At 45.7% G+C, this 15104-nt stretch overlaps 1 protein-coding gene across 1 annotated transcript; it reads left to right on the forward strand.

Moving 5' to 3' along the window:
* The first annotated feature begins 491 nt into the window (after positions 1 to 491).
* heatr3 (HEAT repeat containing 3) lies at positions 492 to 14003 on the forward strand. The gene is made up of 15 exons (XM_079997727.1): positions 492 to 719; positions 3941 to 4113; positions 4703 to 4790; positions 5326 to 5426; positions 5828 to 5937; positions 6058 to 6198; positions 6423 to 6727; positions 8486 to 8576; positions 8801 to 8955; positions 9307 to 9389; positions 9633 to 9769; positions 10122 to 10210; positions 12469 to 12612; positions 12696 to 12872; positions 13391 to 14003. Exons 1-15 carry the CDS (start codon positions 576 to 578, stop codon positions 13502 to 13504), a joined length of 2052 nt encoding a protein of 683 aa, XP_079853853.1. The 5' UTR covers positions 492 to 575; the 3' UTR covers positions 13505 to 14003.
* The last annotated feature ends 1101 nt before the right edge of the window (positions 14004 to 15104 follow it).

Below are 15104 nucleotides of genomic sequence, written 5' to 3' on the forward strand. Positions count from 1 at the left end.
TCTCTAAAAAAAACATTCTGGTATTATGGCACAGTGGTGGTTTGGCTTCAGTTTGTATGGCAGGGGGGTTAAAACTGGCTCATAGACCCAGATACGTAGAAGGTAGTTATTTTCTTACAATGAATATTTGTCAGTTAAGTCAATTATTTTAAAGAACTTAAACGTTGTTATTGACCAAATAAAGTGAAACATCTCAAGTCTATTCATTACTTATGATTTAGATATTATATAAGGGTTAAATTGTGGTTATGTTTGTTATAATGACTAATTAGGAATTTGGCTTTTCTTTATTAAAAGGGGAAAACAATTTAATGTAATGTAGTGTCATTCCATTTTGCTTAAGGTTTTATTATTTTTTAGAGAATATCAATTTGTTGCGTTATCAGTTTTTCCGACACTGTTTTATTTTTGTTATATTTTGCGACGGCGGCTTGCCGTTTTCCGTCCGCTTCAAGCACTTTACGGCAGGGACGAGTCATCCACATGGCCGGAATTCAGCTACGATGTGTGAGCGTAGCGCACGTTAAGCAGTGAGCGACGTTCGAACGCGGTGTTGTTTCCCTCAGAATCGGGAGATGGGTAAAAGTAAGACCAACAAGTTCAAACGGCCGCAGTTCAACTCGGTCGGCCTGCCGGTCAACGCCGTGAAAGAAGACGTGGAAGTCGGGGAGGAAGACCGCGGCGATGCGGAGAGCCCCACGGCGGAGCTGCTGGAGAAAGTAGGAGCTCGGGCTGTCACGGTTATCACACGGTCCGACCGCGGTTGTTCTCTTTAAGTCGCCGTGTTCCGCAATCCCCAAGTTTCAAGCCGATGCGAGAATTCCAAATGAACACGATGCACGTTGAGCTCCCGCCAGGTGTGTCGGGGTGAAGGCGCCGCCCGACGCGACAAGATCGAGCCTCTGCAACGGGCGAGCGTGTTATTATTGCACAGTTCTTAAACGGTGCCGTGCGATGGAAATGAGAATGGAATGAAAGTGGATCGTTGTTTCAATGAATCGAGAGACCCCCCCACAGGTGGGAGCCCGACCTGCCGCATCCCTGCAGGACAGGCACATAACCGGGTGTCATGGCATTTCACTGCATATGTGACATAATCTCTTGAACTTGAACACACCTGGGAGGTAAACAATCCTCCCATTTTAAAGTGACAGGAGTCGGTCACGATCATTCCATTTGAGTTGACGATTGTCGTACAAACCATCGCGAGTTGAATCGTAGAACCTGCACTTTGTTAGTGCCCACACCTGCATAATACACGCGTCAACCGTGTATTGACATCCATGCATTTGTGGAGACCGTTTATTAAATTAACTCAACTCATGGAAACTCATATTTTTCATTGGTTTTTATATTGGATTAAAATTACCTTTAATTTAAAGATTTTGTAATATTGTGTCAGCGTTACTTATATTGATAAAAATTATCAAATATTTGTATTGCCTAATAAAGTATACACCGATCAGCCACAACATTAAAACCACCACTAATAATCACATCCCACAAATGCTCAATGGGATGGGATCCTAACCCCGCCCATCCACACAATGTAGAAGATAATGTGATTCATCAGACCAGGCCACCTTCTTCCATTGCTCCATGGTCCAGTTCTGACGCTCACGTGCCCATTGTAGGTGCTTTTGGTGGTGGACAGGGGTCAGCATGGACACTCTGACTGGTCTGCAGCTACACAGCCCCATACGCAGCAAGCTGTGATGCACTGTGTGTTCTACACCTTTCTATCACAGCAGAATTAACTTTTTCGCCAATTTGTGCAACAGTAGCTCTTCTGTGGGATCGAACCAGACGGGCTAGACTTCACTCCCCACGTGCATTATTGAGCCTTGGGTGTCCATGACCCTGTTGCCGGTTCACCGGTTGTCCTTCCTTGGACCACTTTTGGTAGGTACAAACACTGGATAGCGGGAACACCCCACAAGACCTGTCTTTTTGGAGATGCTCTGATCCAGTCGTCTAGCATCACAATTTGTTCATTGTCAAAGTGGCCTTACACTTGCCCATTGTTCCTGCTTCCAACACATTAACTTCAAGAACTGACTGTTCACTTGCTGCCTAATATATCCCACCTCTTGACAGGTGCCACTGGAACGAGATGAACAATGTTATTCACTTCACCTGTCACTGGTTTTAATGTTGTGGCTGATCGGTGTATAAGTCTGGCTCCTTCATCCAATCTTCAGTTTTATTTTTGTTTCTTTTGTTATGGTCAAATGTTTATGGGGGGGGGCACACGAGGAATACATGCATGTACTCACATAGCGATACATATGCACATACAGGTACGTCTCATAAAATTTGAATATCGTGAAAGTTAAATATTTTTTGTCGCTCATTTCAGAAAGAAACCCATATTTAGATTCATTACACGTAGAGTGAAATATTTCAAGCCTTCATTTCTTAAAATTTTGATGATTGTGGCTATAGATAATGAAAACCCCAAATTCACCGTCTCAGAAAATTAGAATATTACATAAGATCAATAAAAAAAAAGGGATATTTTAAACAGAAATGTCAGGCTTCCGAAAAGTATGTTCATTTCTATGCACTCAATACTTGGTTGAGTGCATAGAACTACTACTTTTGCATGAATTACTGCATCAGTGCGGCGTGGCATGGAGGCGATCAGCCTGCGGCACTGCTCAGGTGTAATGGAAGCCCAGGTTGCTTTGATAGCAGCCTTCAGGTCATCTGCATTGTTGGGTCTGGTGTCTCTCATCTTCCTCTTGACAATGCCCCATAGATTCTCTATGGGGTTCAGATCAGGTGAGTTTGCTGTCCAATCAAGCACAGTAACACCATGGTCATTGAACCAGCTTTTGGTACCTTTGGCAGTGTGGGCAGGTGCCAAGTCCTGCTGGAAAATGAAATCAGCATCTCCATAAAGCTTGTCAGCAGAAGGAAGCATGAAGTGCTCTAAAATTTCCTGGTAGATGGCTGTGTTGACTGTGGACTTCAGAAAACACAGTGGACCAACACCAGCAGGTGACATGGCAGCCCGAATCATCACTGACTGTGAAAACTTCACACTGGACTTCAAGCAATGTGGATTCTGTGCCTCCCCACTTTTCCTCCAGACTCTGGGACCTTGATTTCCAAATGAAATGCAAAATTTACTTTCATCTGACAACAGGACTTTGGACCACTGAGCAACAGTCCAGTTCTTTTTCTCCACAGCCCAGGGAAGACCCTTCTGATGTTGTCTCTGGGACATTTGTAGCCCGTGCCTAGGATTGGTCTGTGCGTAGTGGCTCTTGATGCGCTGACTCCAGCCTCAGTCCACTCGTTGTGAAGCTCCCCCAAATTCTTGAATGGATTTTGCTTGACAATCCTCTCAAGGCTGCGGTTATCCCTTTTGCTAGTGCACCTTTTCCTACCACACTTTTTCCTTCCACTCAACTTTCTATGAATATGCTTGGATACAGCGCTCTGTGAACAACCAGTGTCTTTAGCAATGACCTTTTGTGGCTGACCCTCCTTGTGGAGAGTGTTAATGACTGTCTTCTGGACATCTGTCAAGTCAGCAGTCTTCCCGATGACGGTGTAGCCTCTTGACCCAGACTGAGAGACCATTTAAAGGCTCAGGAAAACTTTGCAGGTGTTTTGAGTTCATTAGCTGATTAGGGTGCGACACCATGACTTTCCAATATTGGTACTTTTTCCCAATATTCAAGTTTTCTGAGACACTGAATTTTGGGTTTCTAATTCTAATTTTATGAGATGTACCTGCATATACATACAAATGTAAAGAGCAGATAAATGAAATGTAGGTACAGTGAGTGTAATGGTTGTCTCAAACTTGAGTTGTACGTAAAGAATCTGTTTCGTCACATTTGGTCATTTGTTGTTCACACCTTAAGAAAGTCAAACCTCAGGACAAAACTCATCTTGTCTCCGCATTTATCGCTTGTTGTACGAACAGTTGCAGAGCCCGTCCGCGGACGTGCGGGAGTTTGCCTGTGCCAGCATATCCCGGGTGGTGCAGCAGAGCCTGACCATCCCCGGCTTCCTCCAGAGGGATGCCGTGAGGCGCCTGGGGCCCATGTTACTCGACCTCTGCGTCAATGTTCGGGAAACGGCCGCAGGGGCTCTCAGGTCAGCCGGCCGGACTGTCGTGTCACAGCGTGGTTTCCTTCGTCGATAAAAGGGAGACTACCAAAGGGGGGTGTTTAAGTGAATAACCTGCAGACAAATTGTGGTCATTTAACAGCTTTTGGTACCAAAAGAAATATCTTAACAGTCTCTGGAAGTTAAATGCGTGTAAAACCTCAGGTACTCACCTCCATGAGTTTTATGGTTTCCTTTATTTGGTCATATTTTGCATATTAAGACAGCAGTTAAAAATACACAAAACTAATATTAAAAATGATTTCAACACTTTCAACAGGGGGCGCCGTCCTAAACTCCACTGGGCCTTTGAGACGAGATAGTCACAGTTTGATAATGTTTGATTCAGAAGCATGCGATAAACACTCAAAACACTTAAACACTGATAATTGTGTTTCATTCATTTGAAATGCTCCTCGGAGTCGGTGTCGACTATTAAAAAGGGAAAGAAAGTCTCTATTTCACACTTGGCGTAGTTCACAAATGTACCCCCGGGTGTTCCCTCTCAACGAAAAAAGAAATGCATAGTCGAGCTTGTACACACAGGCCCAGACAGTGATGAGTCTCCTCCCAACAGAAATCTGAGTGCATGTGGAGGTCACGAGGTTTGTGAGGACATGGTGAAGCAGGACGTCTTGACACCCCTGACAGCACTGCTCAAGGAGGTGAGTTTCCCCCTCCCTTTACATTTTAGGAAATCACAGTATTGCCACTTGAAAGCTTAGTGAATAAGTTTTGCTGATAATCAGCGGGTGGCTTTTTGTTAAAAAACAATAAATAAATAAATAAATAAATAAATAAATAGATAGAGGCATTCATATCGAGGTAAGATGGATGGGCGGGCAGTTTTTTTTTGTTTTTTTTTTGTACTGTAGACGTCAGTATCAGGCTACTCGATGAGTTAAAATTGTCCGAGGCAGTCTTTGTATTTGCCTCTGAGCAGCATGACCACGTTGCTTTCTGCACCAAAACATTGTGGATTTCTTTACCCTCTATGTTGGTCCCCAACATCCCTGCAAGGCACAAATTATTACAAGCATTACATTGATGTAACACTAGTCTGACTAAGCGTCCGAGAAAGGAACAGCACATTGCCGTGAACACCACATCTTGCCTTTTGAAGCGGTACATTTGCTCTGACATTTCCTGGCTGATCTGCAGCCAGCCGTGACATCTTCACACTCGGTTGTTCCTCCGCAGTGTTGTTCTGGCTTTGAGAGCAGCGCGCTGCCGGGCCGAGATCAGAAGAACACGGTGGAAGACGTCGCCAACGAGGCTGTGAACCTGCTGTGGAACCTTTGGTAAGCGGGAGGTCTCCAAGGTTCAAAGGTCGAGCTTTTCTGACGCACCCTTGATTGCCGTGAGGTCGTGGGTTTTTCAGTGCCTTGCTCAGGAGCACCTCGGGTCTAAACATTGAGTCTCATTTATGAAAAGAGAGCAGAGAAAACGGTTGTATAAAACACGGTAGAAGCAGATTAAGTTTGCTTTTTACTTTTGCCATCTAGGTTTTTACTAAACTTTATTTCATTTGAAGGCATTCCTGCAGGCTGTCTTGTCAGCTTATAATCACGAACAACCTTCGGTTAAATTTGGTGTTTAATGTCTCTTGACGCTGAATAGCTGAGCCATGACGCATGTTGTGGGTCCATGTGTATTATTTGCGTGACCTTACATTCACGCCTTGCGTTGTCGTTCCTTCCAGTGAGAGCAGCGGTCAGGCGCTGGCTCTGTTCAACAAGTCTGGCCTTCTGGACGTGGTTTTCCAGTGTCTGGAGAGACACCTGCAGAACACAGAGCTCGCCATATCTGCTGGTGCGACTCATCAGCAAGTTCTTTCGTCCGTTTGTTTCCGAGTTCTATGTAGCTATGTCTTAAACAATGTGATTTTAAAATGTGCTGTTTTTTTTTTTGTTTTTTTTTTGGTATACCCAGCCCACTGTTTGCACACCGTGACAGAGGACAATCCAGAGCTGCTGTGCAGCATGGATGCTGCCTCCCTGAGCGTCCTGGAGAACGTCCTGCTGTCTGCTGTGCCGGGCATGGACCACACTCTGCTGAGGACGCTGGTCGCAGGTGAGGTCTGGTTTGATCTGCCTTGGGATCTGAAATGTGAAGCAAGATTTTGCGACGAGGGACACGACGAAATCTTGGTTTCTAGATCACAACATTGCATGGAGCCACTCGTAAAGAGCTTAAGGAAAGATGGAACCAGGCGCAGACCATAGGTGCGATTTTGTTCGATTTGTGTGCACTTTAGAGGCGTGAACATTCCTCTGTCTTTCACCTCCCACGCCCAGGAGTGATCTGGAATCTGAAGAGCAGCCTGCCCTCCGCCCGCCAGGCCGAGATGCTCAATGCCGTGGCGTCCATCTTGTCTCAGAGCCTGGAGCTGGACAGCGGCAGGCTGGTCCCCGAGCTCAGGCAAGCGGAAGAAAGCCGCTACGCCGTCGGCCTGGCCTCGGCGGAGGAGGACCACCACCACACTGCGGGAGACATTGCCATGGAGGAGGACGAGGAGGACGAGGAGGAGGTGGAAGGAGCCGGACACAAGAGAAATGGGAAGGCTGCCAAGAAAGATAAAGACTTTTCCGATTTCTTGCCTGTGAGTTGCCGCCTCGCCCCTCGACACGCGTCCCGACTCGGGGCGTTTTCACACCAAGTCAGATTGTTTCCCACCGGGGAAAAACTGTGTCACTGTCGTAGTGTGACGGCGCGTAATATATATTTTTTTACCGGAGGCGGCTGGATATTTGCGTCGTTTGTGTTTTTGGTGGTGTAAACAAACACGATCATCATTTCGGTGACTGAACCTGAGCTGGACAACGGGTATGAAGATGCGGATCTAAAAGGAAACATGGCAGGAAGTAATGTGTGGTTGGCGTCACCGCCGCCGTGTATTTTCTCCCCCACTGAAAAGAATATTCGACACGGCTTCTCTGTCGCCGCTGCTGCTTTGATTGAACTCTTTCTTGACTTTTGTGAAGGGTGTGCATAAAAAAAAAAACACCCATTTCTTTCGGATTTTGTGTTGGAAAATTGTGACGCAATTGGTGCGTGTGAAGGACCTGAACGCCCGGTGACAGACCGGGCGTTTGCAGCCGCACACATCACTCAAAGACGTGCACACATTCATGCGCATCACCAGAGGGATCAGTGCAGACAGTTTGTCAGGAATGGACATCGGCTGTCAGAGATCCAACCTCGGTCGTTTTTGTGACGGTGCTTCCGGTTCAGTTTGTGAACGTATGAGCGTTTATACTTACGTTCATTCATTCATTCGTTGCAGACGTTTTTGTCCAGAGCAACTTACATGAGAGGCCAGAAACAATCAAAACATACATCTACCATCGCCGCAACCTCAAATTGAAGTGCATGAGCACCTGTTTCTAAATTCACCCAGATACAAGTGCATTATCGCTGTAAGGAATCAGAATAAAAATACCTTACTGGGGGCGGCAGAGACACATTTTCAGTCGGGTGGGGGGCAGCGACTGGCGGAGTTCACCCGGGCACCAGCTTATGCTTCTCCAGACTGAGACGGCGCTGTCGCTCTCAGCCCAGTCACAGCCGGGGCACCGTGATTGTCTATGACATTCATGGGTATCTCCCGAAATACCCTGGGATATTATGGCTGGCGTCACAGGGTTGTCTCTATCCCTCGGTTCCTCCGGTCTGGTTCACAAACAGCTGCACGGGCTGGTTCTCCATCACGGCGCTCTTGAAATGCAGCGGTTTGTCTGTTAAAGTGCGTTACATGACCGTCCCACATCCAGTACCTACGTCTGAATTTGTCTTAGAGGAGCTTACCTTCATGAAGGGCTCTCCCCATGGAGCGAAACCCCCTATGTTCCCAACTTTTTTCCCCCTTGACCCAGTTTTTAGGTCCCAAAATTCACATGACAACAGCAATCAGATATTGTGATAAATATCCTTCTTTTTGTACTTTTAGAATTATTTTCCAGCCGGCGTTGCTCATTTTATGCATTGCAGTTTGCATTTGGGCCGATACGCGACGGATCAAGGGCTGCGTGAGAATATTTCTTACCGTTCTCTCCAAACGACTGAAAAAGATGAGGATTTCCTGTGGCAAAATGACTGTGCCGTGGCGAAAAAATAAAAATTGGAGTTCCGAAATCAAACTCCCATGTTGTGGAGATCAAGCGACCCCAAGGTTGAGAATATCTGCCCTGTTTTTTCAACACTTAAAAGAACTGTGGTTTACAAAAATATATGTATATATAATTATATAGATATAATTATTATTATTTGCAGTGGATAGCAGGTGCTCCTGGAACAAGCTAACAAGAAAGCTTGTTTTCAGTGAGTGTCCAACTCCCATGGCTGTCTCTTGTTTGTCCAGAGGGGGAAGGAGGAGCTGAGGGAGGCGGTGGCCTTGCTGACAGCCCAGCAAACGTCCTTGGAGATCATCGTCAACATGTGCTGCTCTGACGGTGAGTGCTCTGGGCGTGGGCAGCAGAGCTGACTCGGGGCCCTCTTCATCACTGTTATTGCATGTGACGCGCCTCGGCCACAAAGTATGTTTTCGTCTCATTCGAACGCGTTTCACAAACAATTTCGTTGTGCTAGTCTTTTGATGCTTTAAGTGCCCGATTCCTCTTCCCCGACTGAAGTTCTCTCTACTGCACGGTGGCGCCTTTTTTCGGCTTTCTTTCAGACCCGTCTGACGACGAGTGGGAAGAGGCGTCCAGCAGCGACGAGAGCGAGACGGGTCCCGACGCCCTGTGTGACGGCGTGTCCAGCCTCATGTCGCCGCTCTGCCTGTCGGCCGAGGTTCACGGTGCGCTGGTTAACCACCGTATCCCAGAGAAGGCACATTCCGCTCTCTATTTGCTCGCTCGCACCTCGCCCGGATCCAAACGGTTTGCAAACAAATCTCAGCGTTTCATTTTTAATGTGACAATGTAAGTCGGTGGGAATTAGATTGTGAGAATAAACAATTCGCCGATCGATCAATGTCAAGTGGAAAAAAGAGGTGACAATGTTTTGTCTTTGATTGTCATGGCCGAACCGCCCAAACTGGCTCGTAACTCAAATTTGAATCAAATGCTGAGAGATATTTGCTTATGCAGTTTGACCCGGTGCCTTTCACTCATAAACGTTCACACACTTCAGAAAGTGGAAGATGGAAGTAACGAAATGTCTTTTAACTCAACACTCAAGGTTCTCAAAAAGACCCAGTTCCCCGGCCCGGAGGCCGTGGATGTGTGCCGTCAGAATCCATCTTGGAAAGGCCTGATAAAAAAGTAATTCTGCTCCTTCTAGCACCAGAAATGTAGATGTGGCCTCGAAGCTCTATTGTCTGCCATTCTTGTTCTTGTTTTTTTTCCCTCATCTGTTGCATTTACATAACCCCTTTCATGGTGTGTACCAAATTTTTTTTTAATTTTTTCCTCCGTCCAACGGCGCTCTGGCAGCATGTCTTTTGGCCGCTTTTTTGGGTTTGCATTGTTCCGCCGCGGTAATGACAGAAGCCGTCTTCCCTCCAGGATGCAGCGGGTCCAGCACCGGGCGCTGACGTGCCTCCATAACATCCTCTCGGCCTTTGACGCGGAGTCCCTGGGCGGAGCGGCCGCCCTGCAGGGCGTCGCCCAGCACCTCTCAACGCTGGTTTTCGGTGCCACAGGTCCCGACACTTAAAACGAGAACGTTGTGACACAGGGCCCCAGCGTTTTGCTTTAACGTTTGTTTTGTTTGTGTTGGGAACGAGTACACGCTGCAGAATTAATATTCCACGGGTCTTGGAAAGCGGCCATAAAGAACAGTGGAAGCGATTAAAAGTTTAGCTCGTGAGAAGCGACTGACGTGGATGCCTGTCGCAACATGAGATTTTTAAACCGCCAAAATCACCGCGGTTAGATAGATGTGCCTTTTCTTTGAGATTAAAACCGTCGTATCAGGGCGTCTTCATACCCGGGAATGATCTTCCATGCGTGGCTGATTATTTCTTTATTTATTTTTATTTTTTCCCCTCACAGAGATCCCGAAGGAGGAGGAGTTCCTCGAGGCCGTCACCGGCGCCATGCGCTCACTTTTGCAGATGATCGCCTCGAAAAATATCCCGCAGGTGAAACGGACGTGACCCGCCGAGCGTTGAACTTTGTGAAATAGCGGTGCTTGATGGTCACGCGGGGTTTTGTTCCACCTTCGTCTCCAGAATTTTCCTTTCGTTGATAAATTCTGTCATTCAGTGATTTAGGCCACGGCCGGTTCGTTTGAGCGACGATACTTGAGTTTTGTTTTTTTTCTGGTTTAGAGTCTGTGTTGACCTTTTCTGGATTGAAAAAGGTGTTTCACAACCAAGATCCGTGTTTATAAAAAAAAAAAAAAAAAAAGAGACGCAGTTGTGCAAGAAAAGAAAACGAGGAAGCAGAAAGCAGGAAGGATGGCAGGAGGAAATCAAACCTTAGTTTAACGGGCCAATGCATCTAACTGTTTAAGATTCAAGAGGTTTATTTGTCACATACATCTACAGTGGAGGAAATAATCATTTGATCGCTCACTGATTTTGTAAGTTTCCCCACTGACAAAGAAATGAATGGTCTATAATTTTAGTGGTAATTTTTGGTAGGTTTATTATGACAGTGACTTAGTACTTGGAGGAAAAACCCTTGTTGGGAAGTACAGTGGTCAGACGTTTCGTGTAGGTTTGCACACATCTCAGGAGGAGTTCTGGACCGCTCCTCTTTGCAGATCCTCGCCAAATCTTTAAGGTTTCGAGGCTGTCGCTTGGCAACTCGAAGCCTCAGCTCCCTCCACAGATTCTCTATAGGATTCAGGTCCAGAGACTGGCCAGGCCACTCCATGACCTTAATGTGCTTCTTCTTAAGCCAGTCCTTTGTTGCCGTGGCTGTATGTTTTGGGTCATTGTCGTGCTGAAAGACCCATCCACCACCCATTTTTTTAGTGTCCTGGCTGAGAGAAGGAGGTTGTCACCCAGGATTTCACGGTACACGGCCCATCTTTCCCTCGATGCGGTGAAGTCGACCGGTCCCCTTAGCAGAGAAACACCCCCAAAGCATAATGCTTCCACCTCCATGCTCGACGGTGGGGATGGTGTTCTTGGGGTCGTAGTCAGAATTCCTCTCCCTCCAAACACGACGAGTCGCATTGATACCAAAGAGCTCGATTTTGGTCTCATCTGACCACATCACCTTCTCCAAAGCATTCTCTGAATCATTCAGGTGTTCATTGGCAAACTTCAGACGGGCCTGTAGATGTCCCTTCTTGAGCAGGGGACCTTACGGGCGCTGCAGGATTTTAATCCATTACGGCGTAGTGTGTTACCAATGGTTTTCTTGTTGACTGTGGTCCCAGCTGCCTTGAGATCATTAACAAGCTCCCCCTGTGTAGTTCTGGGCTGATCCCTCACCTTTCTCATGATCACTGATACCCCACGAGGGGAGGTCTTGCGTGGAGCCCCAGACCGAGAGAGATTGACGGTCATTTTGTGTTTCTTCCATTTTCGAATAATCACGCCAACAGTTGTCTCCTTCTCACCCAGATTCTTGCCAATGGTCTTGTAGCCCATTCCAGCCTTGTGCAGGTCTACAATCTTGTCCCTGATGTCCTTAGACAGCTCTTTGTCTTGCCCATGATGGAGAGGTTGGAGTCTGATTGATTGAGTCTGTGGACAGGTTTCTTTTATACAGGTAACAAATTGAGACGGTGTCTTTTATACAGGTAACGAGTTGAGATTAGGAGTACTGTCTTAAAGCGAGAGGACTAATCTGTGGGACACAGAATTCTTCATGTTTTGATAGGGGATCACATACTTATTTCATTCAATGAAATGCAAAATAATTTATATCTTTTTTTATGTGATTTTCTGGATTTTCTTTTGATATTCTGTCTCTCACTTATAATAAACCTACCAAAAATTACCACTAAAATTATAGACCGTTAATTTCTTTGTCAGTGGGCAAACTTACAAAATCAGTGAGGGATCAAATAATTATTTCCTCCACTGTATATATGTTCATACATATACGCAGTGAAATGTCTTTGCAACGCTCCCGGAGATTATGCACAATAGTTACTGAACCGAACATAATGGCTAACCTAATTCCTTTCAAGCAACTAACTGAAACGAACTGATTCCAAAAACGTAATGCAGTTAGTGAAAAGAATAATATGAATAAAATAAAATAAAAATTTAATAAGACTCAAAAAAGGTAACACAGAGTGGGGCTACAAAACAGAAGTAAAGGGAACATAGTGCTAACTCCTTCAGTGTTGGTCTGCAGGAGTGGGATGGAGCCTAGGATTGTGTTTCCCACCCATGCGTGTGTTTGTTTTGAAAAATGTTCTTTTGGTCTTCTTCAGTGTATGAGCCCGCAGCAGCTGATGAGCCTGAGTCAGGCCGCCACCCGCTGTGAGGTTGTGAGCGTGAGAGTCAACGCCTTGGCCATCCTGGGCATCACTGGCAGCACGCTGGCCAAGGAGAAGGGCACGGCGGACACCCTCCAGGTAACTTCCGCTCTGCTTCTTCCGTGGCGAGACGTTTCCAAACGTGGGTCCCCCGCGCCGCTCAGGAACCTTGCGCTCCGCAGATGATCGGCAGCGCGCTGCTCCAAGTGGCCTCGACGGACGCCAACCTTGTCGTGAGCGGGGAGGCCCTGGACGCCTTGTTCGACGTGTTCGCCGACGGGGAGGAGGCGGAGAAGGCGGCCAGAAGCATCAACCTGCTGCCGGCGCTCAAAGCACTTCAGCCCATCTTCAAGGCCAAGGTACTGGACCTTCCTTTTGGAGATCTCCACCACAGAACACAATCTAGTATAAAAGTCGGACCTCATTTCTGATGCGTTCAGTTTACTCAAGCCCAGGTTTATGCTCCTCCCAACATGCGCGAAAAACATCTCCGCGGAGGGGATTATGGGTAAACGTAGGTCGCAGAGGGGCCGACGTGCACAACTCCCAGATCCCAAAACACACCGAATGGATGAATTGTCCCAACTTCCTGTCGGGAGGCGGGTTCGAAACGGAAAATAACATGTAGCCGATTAAAACGCGGCTTGCGTATGAGGTTTGAAAGAAGATTTCTATTAGCATTTCCGTGTTTTGGGGTTCTAAAGTTTTCAAATAAAGCTATCGGGGGCGGGAAAAAACTGCCCCCGGTTTACACATAATGTCACACACAGTCGTGCAAGTATGACAGCGAACAGTCAGGCGAGCGTCTCCCATACGACACCCCCGCGGAGACGGAGGAGCGGCATCCAGCCTCACCGCTGCTCCCTTTCTCCTCCAGATTCGCAAAGAAGGACGGGGGAAGTACAGCCCCGAGCAGCTGTGCGTCCTCGACAACATCAAAGTCAACCTGAAGAGGTTCATCGGCTACCTGGAGACGGTGGCGAGGAAATGAGGGCGCGGCGTGGCGCCGGGGCGGCCGCTGGGACGGAGCCGGATCGCTCCCTGCGTATGGACAGACCCGAGCTAGAGAATGATTCATGAAATCATTTATTTATTACATTTGTAGTAAAAATGTATTTGCTTGTTTCATTTTGATTTTTTTTTTTCCCCTCGTTTTCTAAATAATCGACTGGTCTACCTAAGTGAATGCATAATTCACACAGAATTAACTTTACAAATCAAGCGAGGAGCGCGTTGTGAGACATGAAAGACGTGCGCTCCATTCAAATTGAAATGGGTGTTTGATAATGCATTTGTTGTATGAGGTTATCCGTTTATAATAATCAGGTTGTTATTATTATCAGGTTTTTTTTTTTCCACACACCCAAAAACAAATGTAAAATGAAGATGGTAACCTACCGTGATCTCTTATCGGCTCTTTCGTTGACATCAGTTACAAGTTGAAATGAATTCCACACGTCAATACCCATTTGTTTCTGTTCAAACAAGTAATAAACAGGTGCCATGTACGACGTTCCCTGTCGGTATCATGAACATCTCTTTCATGGAGTCTGGGTTGTTAAAGAATGTGATCTGCTTAAGGAGGAGAGACAATTTAACTGTAATTAAACAAATGTCCTTATGAACCATAGATCATAATGTGGGAGGCTGTTATCATGATCAGTGCTACTGTGCTAATGGCCTCTTACCTAAATAATACCATAACCATTATATTAATCCCGGTTGGAAATTCAGTTGATACTGCAGCATTCGTTTAGAGAATAGTGTAATAGTATATATATATATATATATATATATATATATATATATACATACACACACACACACACACACACACACCCATCTAAAGTGCTATTGTACTTCACATGCTGTAAAGAGTGTCATTGGGTAAACTTACAAAAATTGTTTCGATTTGTCAAGCCTAGTTTTTTTTCGTTTTTCTAAATTAAAAAATTAGACATTGCTGTATATTTCAACATGAGAAAAATAACCCAAAAAAAGTTTAGGGTTAACAATTTAAAGCAAATGTTTGAAAGTCCAATCTCATATACTGTATATGTTTTTTTCCAGTGCAGTCAGTGATACATGTCTTTATGTTGCGTTTGTCAACGAATCAGGAAAACCTTGGTTAAATTTCACCTTTTATTTTGAGAATGTTTCAATGGTATGTCATGTAGTATTTATAAAATATAGTTTTAATAAAATGTAATATTTATACAATAGAATATTTATACAATATAGTATTTATAGAATTGTAGTATTTATAACATATAGTATTTATAAATAGTTTTTTTAAATAGTAGTCATAAACTAGGTGTCAGATAAACATTGTATTTATAAAATTTCGTATTTATAAAATAGTATTTATAAAATAGTATTTATAAAATAGTATTTATAAAATAGTAGTACATATTTATAAAATAGTAATATTTTGCGTCATCGCATCCCCCCCCCCCCCAACCCCCATTGGCTCCGCCCCGTTTCTGGCTCGGGAACCCGCCCCTCGCCGCCGCGCTCCCGCGCATGCGCCGTGCGCCCGTGCGCTCCGCCATTGAAGGACCCTTCTCCCCCGATCAGCAGGAAGGGTCAGA

The sequence above is a fragment of the Zeus faber genome (genome assembly GCF_960531495.2).
Source record: "Zeus faber genome assembly, chromosome: 3".
Taxonomy (NCBI): domain Eukaryota; kingdom Metazoa; phylum Chordata; class Actinopteri; order Zeiformes; family Zeidae; genus Zeus; species Zeus faber.